At 44.2% G+C, this 13477-nt stretch overlaps 1 protein-coding gene across 4 annotated transcripts in view; it reads right to left on the minus strand.

Annotated features, from left to right (window-relative positions):
* Positions 1 to 5404: 5404 nt before the first annotated feature.
* LOC147610319 (N-terminal nucleophile aminohydrolases (Ntn hydrolases) superfamily protein) overlaps positions 5405 to 13477 on the minus strand; it is a 46914-nt gene continuing 38841 nt past the window's right edge. For 3 of the 4 annotated variants that reach the window (XM_086786332.1, XM_086786334.1, XM_086786333.1), the window contains exons 9-11: positions 6501 to 6621; positions 6282 to 6386; positions 5405 to 5730 (exon numbers count right to left, since the gene is read on the minus strand). In XM_086786332.1, coding sequence (XP_086642458.1) covers positions 5653 to 5730; positions 6282 to 6386; positions 6501 to 6621 — 304 coding nt within the window. In that variant the 3' untranslated portion in view covers positions 5405 to 5652. The remainder of the gene's footprint in view (positions 5731 to 6281; positions 6387 to 6500; positions 6622 to 13477) is intronic. The other variant, XM_086786335.1, reaches the window with a different exon arrangement.

The following is a 13477-nucleotide window of genomic DNA, read 5'->3' on the forward strand; positions in this document are numbered from 1 at the left end:
TTTGTATTTGAAGGGAATTGACTTGATAATGTGACGGGTACCTTGGAAGGAAGAAATCTACAAAATTCTTAAGGAAAACCAAGAAGGAGCATGCGGTGGACATTTTGCCTCAAAGATTACCTTGCATAAGGTATTGCAGGAAGGTTATGTATGGCCAAGTGTACATAAGGATGTTAATCATTGGTGCAGGTCATGCAAACAATGCCAAGCTCATAGTAGACGGATATTAAGACCTGAAATGAGGAAGACAATTCTTGCTTATGATGTTTTTGAAAAATGGGGAATTGATGCTGTGGGACCATTTGCCAACCGAAGGAAGTGCTACATCTTAACTGCAGTTGATTACCTTTCTAGATGGGCAGAAGCAAAGGCAGTGAAACAAATTACTGCTAAGGAAGTGGCAAAGTTTGTATATCAGGATATCTGTTGTAAGTTTGGTGTGCCATTGGAATTGCTTTCTGATCAGGGTCCAGGTTTCAGAGCAGAGCTTATGGACTATTTGTGTACAAAGATGAAGATCAGTCGCAGTTTTACCACACCTTACTATCCACAGTGTAATGGCCTGAATGAGCGTTTCAATGGTGAATTGATTAAGATTTTATCTAAGGTGACAGAGCAACAAGGCAAGAATTGGGATCTGGAGTTGCATGCTGCCTTGTGGGCATACAGGACAACAATTAAGACTGGTACGGGTTTCACTCCATTTTATCTTGTTTATGGGAAGGAAGCCTTGAAAAAGCTTTTGGAAGAGCCTAAAGATGCCCTTAAAGAGCGGCTGTTATATTTACAAGAAGCACAGCTAAACAGGGATAATCCTTTGAAGCATTATGAAGATATGCAGGCAAGGACGTTGGAGAAGTTCAACAAGAAAATTAAAAGCAAAGGAATTATGAAGGATGACTTGGTATTACGTTATAATAGCAGGCTAGATAATTCCTTTCATAAGAAGTTTCAAATTAAGTGGGAGGGACCCTTCTTGGTGATGCAAGGATTTGCCAATGGTACCTATCAATTGGCAGATTTAGATGGGACTTTACATGCTTCCAGGGTAAATGGATACAAGCTGAAGAAGTATTATGCACGTTTGATGGTGATTGTGCAGGATGCAGTATTTGAAGATGTGATTTCCAATGAAGGGCAGTTTTTGGATATGGATTTAGGTCTTGAAATGCTTTTTACTGTTGATCATGAATGATTCAGCAGGCTAGGGGTTGGGAAAAGTATGTCAGGCAAAATTTTGTAAAGGTGTTTTGAGTCCGTGTACATATGGGATGCATGGTGTGCAATAAAACTTTGCCCTGAATGCCCTGGCAAATGTACAGAGCGGGTGGTTTTGCAGTGAGCTGGTATATGCGTGTCGTTTTTTTGGGAGCGGATGTTGGAGTCTGGAAGTTTTATAGCAGAGTGTGGTGTGCGGGTGGTTGCTAAATGCAAGGCACCGACTGCAATTGTCTTGTTTGGTAATAATGATGTTGATGATTCAAAGCCATGGGCAGCCCTTGTATTGGAAAGTATGGGCGCGGCGTGATGATCCAAAAGTGAAGGAAGGAGGGGCTCTTATTGTATTGTGTGTCCATCATTTTGAAGCTCAAAAAAAATAAATAAAAATGTAACACACATGGCCAAGAATCAAATGACCACGTGGAAGGTGTTGTAGGCCGCCAACGTGAAGAAGGGAAGGCTGGCGAAGATTCGAGGAGGTGCTAACCGCCTGGTGAGAAAAAGCCCGGCTGGTGATTCTAAAAAAAAAAGAAACGGGGCGTGTGAGTACACAGGCGCAGGTAGAGCCGACTGGAGAGACTGCCTTGTAGAGCCCGGGTGATCATGAGTCTGCAGAGGCGCTGCAGCTGCTACGGACGTAAAGAAAGTTGCCGCTTTGTATAAGTGAGGTTGTTGGTAGGCCACCGTGTCTGGGTGCAACAGAGAGGCTGCCGTGAGGAGGAGCTGTCTGGTGTTGGCGCTAGCTGGAGGCACCCAGGTCATTGAGGAGACTTGGGGGGAGAGAAGAGCGAACGAGGAGCTGTGTGTGAGTGCAAGGCTGAGGGAGCCGCCCTTGGAGCTGACAGTGAGCCGACGGGAAGAGAGATAGAGAGATCACGAAGTGGCTCGAGGAGAGGTGGTGAAGCTGAAAGTGAACGCCTGTGTGGTCGCCTGGACAGAGGAGATTGGGAGAGAGAGCAAACGCGTCTGGTGTTGACGGGCAAGGATTAGGCTAGCTCTAAACTTTACTGATTGTGACGTTGGATCGTGGTGCTAAATCATGGGAGTTCATGCTTGGTGTTAACAAGCTTGTACCTTCTAGCCGGTATTGGGATCATGTACCTTGTTGGTGTGGTGGAGTTTCGGTTTGAAGTTTTGATTGTACAACGTACTTGGTGGCTAAGGTATATCAAGTATGAATAGTTGCACAATGATTATGAGACCAAGTTGTTTGCTTTATGTGAAGAATTCCCTACTTGTTGCCAGTCGTGGTGAGCTGAGTGAGTTGAGAAAGAAAGGGAATCTAAGGGTTCTGAATTGAAGGTGCTGTGTATATTCTGGCTTGAATCCGTGTGGTGTTTTGAGAGATTTCTGTTTGCAGCATTGTGCTGGTGGTGCCCCTTATGTTTATTGTGTCTTCCAAGGCTGCTGGGTAGGTAGCTATAGAGGCATTTCTTCTTTTCCCAGCCTCCCGACACCAGGCAACCAAATGTCCTATGCAAATTTTTGCCTGCAAACTGAAGTAAGTGTAAACTTGCACCAAATAGTCCAATTGCACAGAATGTGTATACGTATGTGACAAATCATAGCTGTAATGCCCAATTACATGCTCCAATCTGAAAAGCCCCAATTTTTATGCACTCCAATTGCTTCAATGTGCAGTCAATTGCCCAATTTTGACAAAAGCCCCAAATTTCTGCAAGCAGGAGAGGCTTAATTTGCTGATTTTAAGCTTAATTTGAAAACCCCCCAAATTCCAATCCAAACAGCATGTTCAAATACGTATGGCACCACTTGCAATTTTTCTAGCAAAGGGGAATTTTGGTAGACCCCCAAAAGTTGCGGAACCTACCCTACCTTGAAATGGCTGCAAATTTTTTAAAAAAAATTTTGAAATCAAAGTACCTGTAGGCGAGGACAGTACGGATGGTACAGACGGGGACAGGTGCAGACAAGTATTGCACGCGTCAGACGGGCAGTGCACGGATGTGGAGAGGGCACACGCAAGCTGTAGTACACGGGCGTGGAGCAGGTATAGACGTGCAGAGGACACATGCGAGCTGGCTAGCGTAGGCACAGGCACACAGCAGGTACAGACAACGGTGATAAGCTGCAGACCGCCGAGGGATTAGAGTTGCAGGGACTGGAGCCGAAGGAGTCCGGAATTGTACGCACGGCTAGAGCTGCGCACGCTGGAACGACGCCTAAAGGGAGCAGGGTGCGTGTCCAGTACCGTGCCCACAGGGCCGCGCTGCCAGGTGGCGAGGCGTTGGTGGAGCAGCTTGCACTAGCTCCGCCGGAATAGGAGGCGGTTCTCTCCCCACTAAGAGCGCCGGCGCCGGAGGCTGACCTAGGCGGGAGCGACGTAAGGACTGGCGCCAGTGGGGGTCGACGGCCGGACTGCGCGGACACAACGTTAGTGCCAAATGGACTACGAACTGGGCGCCGGAACTTCTTCAACGAAAATACACAATCGGGCCAGGTCGACGGAAATACATAGTCGATGAAATTTCGCAGTAGACAGACTGGCTGTGCTGGCAGATTTGAGGGACAGAATTCCACAGGCAGTCCCCAGCTCTGATACCAATTGTTGGTGTTGGACTCACACACACACACACATAAACCTGCACATTAGGGTTAGGTGCAAGAAGAAGAAGCTCACACAGAAATGAGAGAGAGAGAGAGAGAGAGAGAGAGAGAGAGAGAGAGAGAGAGCCAAAAGTGTGGTAGCCACAAAATGCAAGTCAACTCTTTGCATATGTGTCACATCCATATAATATAGAAGTACAAAACATTATATGATAGAGTGTCCTTTCACACTTGATATCCAAGGGAAAAAACCACATGGGAAAAAGTGCCCTTGGTTAAGCCCTGATCACACATAGCACTACCATAAGTGAGCATATGCCTACAAGGTGGGTGGGATAAGGAAGGCAGAGGAGGCACGCATGGTGGTGCGTGCGTGCAGCAAGAAAAGCAAGGAGAACAGCAAGGACCAGCACGATCAGAGGGCGAACAACAGGGTGCGCAGTGCGAACAGCAGGGCACGTGGCACGAAAAGTGGGGAGGGGTGCAAACAGCAAGGCAGACACCTGCGCACAGCGCGAACAAAGGGGAGGGTCGCGAAGGTGCTCATGGCATCGAGAGAAATGAAATGAAATGATATATTAACGTCTCTAAGAGGCCATAATGGCCTATGAGACCAAAACTAGAGTACATTTGAAGTTGGTGTCTCATCAAAGAGAACAACTAAATGAGACTAAAAAGTACAATAAACTGATTGTCTTATAGTTATAAGAACAGAATTGTAAGACTCTGAGATGATACTGAGTAGAAAATACTGGAAAATGTATATCAGGTAGATCCATGTATGCTAAACAGTTGAAGTGTTGCCCTCTCCTTAGATCAAGTATCTCCGCCATGGGGTGGTCTAGAATGGAGAGGTCGTAGAAGCGAGGTAGGCGCCTCCGAAGTCGAGCAATAATGGCTCTAATCTGGCGATGGTGAGGATGCCGTGGTCGGGATCTTGGTGGGCGTGGCCGACGAGCATGACATAAGATGACTGCTCTATCAGTGGAGGTATCAAGAGGTGTGTGGGCTGGGTTGCTAGTGCTTGTGCCGAAGAAATCTGTCAGGGTCCTCTGTCTAGGTACATCATGGCTCGCTCTCCTATCTGCCAAGAGGGTCTCTCTGTGTCTCTTGAGCTCAAGTAGGAACAATCCCAAGCATCTTTGATCCTCAAACTCCATGACCCTGCGTAACGAAAACCCTCTCAAAAGAGGCAGTGATATCTCCCTCGGATCTCATAATAGACTATACATCGGCAAATGTAGTGTTCCTCTGTCTGCGCCTCCTGGTAGCATAGCTGACAAATGCAGTCATCCAAGATCTGATGCCGTCTCAATCCGCAACTGGTGTGATGAGATCCGGATCTGTCCAATGGCACAACGTATCCCATGTGATACGTGTACATCCATGTACGTCGGGGGGGGGTGATAAAATCATATGGTGAGAGGTGTAGAAAATGGCTCTTGTAATGAGCCATTTTAGTGCCTAGGGGCTCAAGGGGGCTAGTTCATGTCCTCTATGTGTCCACTAATATACACCCATCAAGAGAGAGAGAGAGAGAGAATGTGACGCATGGTAGTCCATTAATATACACCCATCATGCACACTGACAACATGGGAAAAAAAATCAAAATAACAAGTACAGATATTTCTTAGTATTTTTATTGATCTATGAGAAGACAATATGATTGAGTGATATCCACGAAAAATACCAATAAAAAATACAAACATGACCAATAGCCACTAATGATCAATGGTAGTGCCACAAGTGTAGATTACAAAGCCATCTCATGATCGCATCAAGTAATGGTCATCAGAAAGATGCACATCTCTCCATCATTAGTCAACAGGTTGCCATCTTCTCATTCTCGGTGCTGAGATGTCCTACAGAAATCTAAAAGATGAGCAGAATGAGCTCACCCTTCTCGTTCCCATTCCATCAGACCGCCTCAGGATTGTAGCCTGTGGTAACGACATGCTTGAATTAGAACCTTTTACTGAAAAAACACAACAAATTGGGTGCTTCATAGCTAGCTAGCTCCTCTTTGCATAGTTTTCTTTTCTCGCAGGGTCGATACAAACATCTCCACACACCACAGGGGATGGGTGGACAGTCCACTCATCAAATAGCTGGTGTGAGACCTCAGGTGGGTGAGATCTCAATTTTCCATTGGCAAAGGTGGGCTCGGGAAATTTTGGATAGGAAAAACACTTATTTTGCAGATCCAGATCTGGGATTTTTCATTTACTGGTTTTTCATGTCGACTAGTTTTTCATGCCCATGAAAAGTTTTTTTCACACTGTGATTGTAGGGCTTACCTTGCTAAGAATACTAAGTCCTCTTCAGAATCTTATCCTCTTATTCATAAAAAATCTAAGTTTTTCACTGTGAAAAACTAAATTCCTAGTGAGTATTCAGTGAGAAATATTTTGAAAGGATACATGGCAACCATAGAAAGCGGGCAACTTATGTTCTAAGTGTCATCCGAGGTGTACACACACACACACAATACCTTAGGCTTTTTCATGGAGCTTCTTAAGTATCCAACTCCAAAAGATGAAGTTGCATATGTGGCAACCATCTCCACTGATTTCAATTTCCCTCCACGCTCTTCCCTCTGTCACAGAAGTTTTACATTAGATACAAAGCATTGACACAAACAGACACACACACCGAAAAAAAAATATGCATGAACTCATGATTGGTTCAAACAAATCATAAAACTATTTACCACAGATGCACCATCCACTTGTACCAGCAAAACTCCACCAGAAGTATCCGAATTGGATTGTTCTTGTTGAAGTGTTTTAGTTAGAATCTCTTCGCATGCACTTTCCGGATCCTTTTGCATGCTGCAAGAAAAAAGTAATCCACTCTTCATGTGCCTAGAATATAAGGCAGATGGATATACCACAAACAAAACAGGTTGGTGTTAACCTCCCAATATGATCCTTTTTTTTAAGAAAAAAATCCTTCCATTAGTTAAAAAAGAAAAGCGTTTGTCCTAGAACGGACCACAACCCTCTGAAGAGGTAGCAAAACATCACAAGAGAGGAAAGGGCTCCCTCCATGTCTGGCCACTCTTAAAGAGGCTACATTGGGGGTCCTGGGGGGAGGGGAGGGGACTGGGGGCCTTTAATGCCACTTGACACCATAGTCCAATTGGTAGAGCAAGGGACCTGGATTCAAGTGTGAAAGAAGGCATCTCGGTGCATGTGCTCAGAATCACCCATCATGCTCTAGGCGTCCACAGAGGGTGTGGGTGAGGTCCGTTTTAATCAAGCAGATGGTCTCTGCCAGCAAAGTAGCAGAACCCTCAATGACCTCGCTGCACCGCACCGGCCAGATGTACCGGCAGTGATGCTACTAATTCCAAACACCAGACAATACCAGGCATCCCACTCCTTGTGGGGTGCAGATCAGTACCTCCCAAGCCATGCACTCCATGCCTAACACGGTGGCATTCCAGCCACCTCCCCTCGATCATTTGAGGGCTCAATCATGTTAAAATTACCCCCATGCACCAAGCATCTACAATGGAAAGGCCCTTGCGCACCTGGATCCAGAAGCAATGAGCCATTAGGGACAGATATTCAGGTGGCCAACCAACCCTCCACTGGAGCAAGAATTATCCACTGTGCTTTGCACGGGTTACGTTACCAAAAGTCTGTCACTTAGGGCCAAATTTGGCTGCTGACTGATATACAGACCCCTCCCTGGTCCCCCAAGGTACTAATTGCCAGAGTCCAGAAAGTATGCCTACACCCCGGGAGAAGCTTTGTGCAGTGTCCAGTACACCTAAACCATGAGCACATGGATGTCGCCGCCAACAAGGACACGCTAAAGCTCCTCTCACACAATCATCTTGTGCATATGGCTAAAGGTTCCATATGCCGCGAACATTCCACAAAACAATCCGCAAACTAGGGGTAGAGGTTGCGAGCCTACCAACTGTGCACCTACCATCGAATCCTCTGAGAGAGGAAAACCAGAAAAGAACACTCACAACTACCACTTGGAAAACCAACGCTAATTTCTAAACCAGGAAACCACTCAGAAGGCTTTGTGTGTATGTAAAAAATTGGGGCTAGGGGCGGAAAAAGAGGGAAAGGGGGACGAGGAAGGGGAAACAACAGCAGGGACAAAGGAAGGAGGTTGTGCTAGTAAGCAGGGACACTCCGTGTTCTAGGCCCTAAAAGCTATAGAATGCATAGTTCCCCACCCCCCCCCAAACAAGGACATTCTAAAGCTCCTCTCACACAATCATGAGCACATGGATGTTGCTGCCAACAAGGACACACCAAAGCTCCTCTCACACAATCATCTTGCGCCTATGGCTAAAGGTTCCATATGCCGCGAACATTCCACAAAAATAATCCGCAAACTAGAGGTAGAGGTTGTGAGCTCCATTACTCTAAGACTGAAGAGGAGACAATGATACAAAAAGCGCTCAATCAAGTGGTACCCAATAGGTAAAGTTGTGGTACTTGTTTGCAACGCCTGCTATGGGGCTACTTGTTGCCGGCGGGGGGGGGGGGGGGGGGGGGGGGGGGTTGGGGGGGGGTTGTGAGATGTCAAGCTCAACATGAGCTGATACTCACGAGGCGTTTGCGTGACCGTTCAACATTTACATCACTGGCGGGTTTGGTAGCTGGCACCGACATATCTTCGCTAGAGATTCTACAGCTAGACTACACTCACTAGTCCACACCTACCCACTCCACTTTAGTGTGTTCACATTATGGACCGCTTGTATATACTCTAGTATGTGTGTTAGTCACTTGCAAGAGCTCAAGCTCCCTTCTCCCCTGTGTCTTTTCTTGGTATCAGAGCTTGGTTCATGCTAAGAGCTGAGCAGCAAGCAAGAGAAGCACAAGAAGCGGTACGAGGGTAAGAGCTTCATCTATTCTTCCCCCTTTGTGTTGACTACTACACCCTTGTCAAGAGCTCTTCGGGAGGTACCGGCAAACGAACTCCGATTAAGGAGCTTTTTTCACAGGAGTGGAGCTTAAGGGCAACTATAGGTTTCTTCGGACAAACTTTTTCAAGCCGAAAACGCGTTTCAGATGCATCTGGACCTCCGTTTTTCAGTTCGCAACAGGCGTTCACAGGCACTGCGGGTAAATTTCGATTCTCTGCGGAATTCTATTTTTGGTACTGTAAGAAGTGCGATTAGTTGTGCAGACACTTTGTGTACTACAAAGAGGTCTTAGAGGTGCTATTGGTGGGATGTATGTATGCAAGTTGAGGTCACTAGTTGTGACACTTTGAGTGTAGCATAGTACCGCTACAGAGAATACAGTAGTTTGTGCAAGTCAAAGAAGAGTGCTGTTTTTGGTGAGTTTGTGTTGCAGACAAGATATCAAATGATGGAATTAACCAAATTGTTGCAAAGAAGCTTAACAAGAACAACTTCCATGCTTGGAGGTTTAGATTGATAAATTTTCTGATGAAAAAAGACTATTGGGACTACATTGAAGGTGAACATAAGGAGACACCAAAGATATCGGAGATTAATTCAATTGCTGCAGATGTACAAGAATACAAGGATTGGAATCAAGGAGCAAGGAAAGTCATGTATTTGATTTTTATTAGCATATGGGACATCATGATTGGGCATATACAGGATGCCAAGTCATGTATTTGATTTTTATTAGCATATGGGACATCATGATTGAGCATATACAGGATGCCAAGTCACCCAAGGAGGCATGGGACACCTTGGTGAAGTTGTATGAAACTAACACCAAGGCACGAAAGATTCAGTTGAAGAATGAGCTTCATACTGTGGAGAAGAAAAACATGTCTGTGAATGATTATGCCTTAAAGATCAAGGGCATTGTGGAATTTCTTGTATCTATTGGTGTTTCTATTGATGATGATGATAAGTTGAAAGTATGTCTACGTGGTCTCGGGCTACAACACAAGGCATTCAAGATGTCTATTCAGACTCAGGAAAACATTCCCAACTTTACAAATTTGGTGTCAATGCTAATCATTGAAGAGAGGAATTTGGGTGAAGATCAACAATCTTCACAAAATAAGAACGGTTTAGAGTAGCAGACCTTCTACACAAGTTCGGGTAGAGGATGAGGTAGAGATCGTGGACGTGAACAAGGTGGTGGTCAAACAGGTAATCAGAATTATGGTCAGCAATAGCAACAGTCCCATGAATCATAACACACAGGTGAAAGAGGCCAGTTTAGAGGCAAGGGGAGTCAAAGAGATCGTGGAAATTGACAAAGATAACATAATGATACACAAGGCTGTTTTTACTGTAGTAAGCCTGGGCATGTGCAGGCAGCTTGCTATAAGAAGCAAAATGACATGCAAAATGGAAAAGTGCAGCAAAATAACTATGTATTCTCTAGCAGAAATAATGAGGATAATGAGAGGTTATTTGTTATGCAACATGTAGTTAATGCTATGTCTGAAAATGATGTAGCAGCATGTAAGGATGATGTATGGTATGTTGATTCAGGTGCTTCGAATCACATGACAAGTCATGGTGAGTGGTTCAAGTCTTGAAAGACCAGGTTTTGTTAAAACAAGGGATGGCATTGCTCATCCGATTGCCCATGTTGGAGATGTGCCATTGTTTATGCAGGATGGTAAGGTAAAGTACCTTACAGATGTACTTCATGTTCTGAACATTACAAAGAATCTGGTTTCTGTTGGCCAGATAATTGAGTAGGGTTTGAAAGTGCGGTTTGACCCTGATGGTTGTTATGTAGAAGACTTTAAAGATAAGTGCAAGTTGGTTGCAAAGTTGGTTGCAAAAGAGAACAGAGTGGGTAGAATGTTTACATTGAATGTAAATATATCTAAAGTGAGTGCTGCAATGTTTGCAAATGGTTCAAGAGTTGTTGGAGATACAGACATTTGGCATAAGAGAATTGGATATGTAAATGTACAAAGAACGAAGTCTATGCAGACTAAAGAAATTATGACAGGGCTACCTAAGTTTAAGGTTGAAGGTATACAGAAAGTATGTGAAGCATGTCAATTTGGAAAGCAAACAAAGCATGTATTTTCACATGACAATAATGTGAGCAGGAATGTACTAGACGTTGTGCATTCAGATGTATTGGATCCTGCGAAGACTATGTCTATGGGTGGCTGCAGGTACCATATAACATTCATTGATGACCACACGAGGAAAGTGTGGGTGTATTTCATGAAGGAGAAGAGTGAAGTTTTCACTTATTTTCAGAATTTCAAAGTGATGGCTGAAAGGCAGACATGAAAGCATGTGAAGTGCCTAAGATCAAATGGAGAGGGAGAAATTTCTTGCGGAAGAATGGCATTCAGAGACAGTTTACATGTAGATACACTCCGCAGAGCAAAATGGTTGCTGAGCGGAAAAACAAGCACATTACAGAGATAGCACGAGATTTCATGGCAAAGAAGAATATATTGCATAGCTATTAGGCAGAGGCTTTGTCTACAACAGTTTATATCATGAACATGACTTCTGCAACACTCATACATGATGTAACGCCAGAGGAGAAGTTTACTGGCAAGAAACCTGATTTGTCTCACTTGAAAGTTTTTGAATATATTGCGTATGTGCATGTGCTAGATGAGTTGCATACTAAGCTGGATCCAAAGGCATAAAAAATGTGCGTTTATTGGGTATTCCCTTGAGCAAAAGAGATATAGATGTTATAATCTTGCTACACGTGAATTGAGGGTAAGTAGGGATGTTGTATTTGATGAGATGAGTAGCTCAATCCAAAGGCATAAAAAATGTGCGTTTATTGGGTATTCCCTTGAGCAAAAGAGATATAGATGTTATAATCTTGCTACACGTGAATTGAGGGTAAGTAGGGATGTTGTATTTGATGAGATGAGTAGCTCGTATGTTGTTGAAAAAGATGCTGTTGGGACTGATGTAAGTAAAAATGTGGTTGCACAGAATGCAAGTTAGCAATCACAATCATTGAGTGGACCAAGAGATTCCTCATGCAGCGGTTCTATTGATAGAGCATGGAATGGCAAGCAGCGTCATAATACCAGTCCTGGAAATGTAATTTATACATCGCATAAAGACAAAGAGAAAGTGGTTGAGTCCCTTAGTATACTTGATATTTCTACAGGGCATTCTCTTGTTGATGGAGAGTCTAGTGGCTCAGAATAAGCCTTGATGAGGAGCTTGGGATTCCAGCAATGAGAACACTTGGTGTAAAGAAGGCTTTGGAAGCCATGAATGCAAAGTTACGAAGATGTGGAAGAGTAAAAAACTCTGTGCAGAGGTTGACTTAACGATGGTTATGTGGCACATCACTATGCTTACATGGCAAAAGTTGTGCAGGTTGTAGAGCCCACATGTTTTGATGAGGCTATGGGAAATATGTATTGGGAGAAAGCTATGGATGAGGAGATGAATGCATTGTATTGAAATGAGACTTGGGATTTGGAGCCATTGCTTGAAGGTACAAGGCTAGATTGGTAGCCAAAGGATATGCGCAGACACATGGGATTGATTATGAGGAGACATTTGCAAAGATGGCAACTATGAGAGCTATGATTGTGATGACTCCAACTAAAGGCTGGTTTTTTCATCAGATGGATGTAAAAAATGCGTTCTTGCATGGTGACTTGCAAGAAGAAGTGTATGAATTAGCCACCTGGTTTTTGAGGATATAGGTCACCCAGAGTATGTATGTAAGCTTCGTAAGGCCTTGTATGGACTAAAGCAAGCTCCACGAGCATGGCATGACAAGATTACTGAGTATCTTGTCACTATTGGTTTTCATATGGCAGATGCAGATTACTCTTTGTATGTACGCAAGAGTGATAAGGGTATTGTGATCATCACCATCTATGTAGATGATCTTATTGTTGGAGGCGACAACTTGAAAGAGATTGAGCATGTGAAAAGTCTTCTCAAAAGGAAGTTTGACATGAAGGATTTGGGAGATCTACGCTACTTTTTACTTTTTAGACATTGAGGTCATTCGCACACTTGATGGTATTTGGCTGTCGCACAGAGACAGTATGTATTGGACATGTTGTCCAAGTATGGGATGGCTGGTTGTAAGCCAATCTTAGTGCCATTAGATCAAAATGGCAAGCTCAGTGCGGATGTAGGTTATGTGTTGGAGAACCCCACTATATACAAGAAGATTGTGGGGAGTTTGATCTATGTCACGATTAGCAAGCCAGATTTAAGTTACATTGTTGGCTTAGAGAGCCAGTTTATACAAGTTCCACGCAAACCACATCTTGACAGTGTGCGACGCACACTTCGGTATTTGATGGCCGCTGTTGACTATGCATTGTTTTATACAGCAGGTATACCATTGGAGCTATATGGGTACACAGATGTAGATTGGGCAGGTAGCATCTTAAACAGGACATCTACCAGTGGATTTATGTTTTCATTGGGCAGTGTTGCTGTGACATGAAGCAGCAAGAAGCAGCCCACAGTTGCCTTGTCAGGTACAGAGGAGCTGTGGTGGCATCGTGTGAGGTAACTTGGTTACACAAGCTACTTGTTGATTTGGGGTTCCATGTGGAGAGAAAGGTTGTCATATATTGTGATAATCTTAGCAGTATACAGTTGGTCAAGAACCCAGTTTTCCATGTGCGGATGAAACACATTGAGATACACTACCATTTCATTAGGAAGAGAGTCTTGGCAGGCGACATCGACTTGGCCTACGTTAGCACACAGGATCAGGTCGCTGACATCTTCATGAAGGC

This window comes from Cibotium barometz, chromosome 49, assembly GCF_041138505.1.
Source record: "Cibotium barometz isolate CiBa-2024 chromosome 49, ASM4113850v1, whole genome shotgun sequence".
In the NCBI taxonomy this organism is placed as follows: domain Eukaryota; kingdom Viridiplantae; phylum Streptophyta; class Polypodiopsida; order Cyatheales; family Cibotiaceae; genus Cibotium; species Cibotium barometz.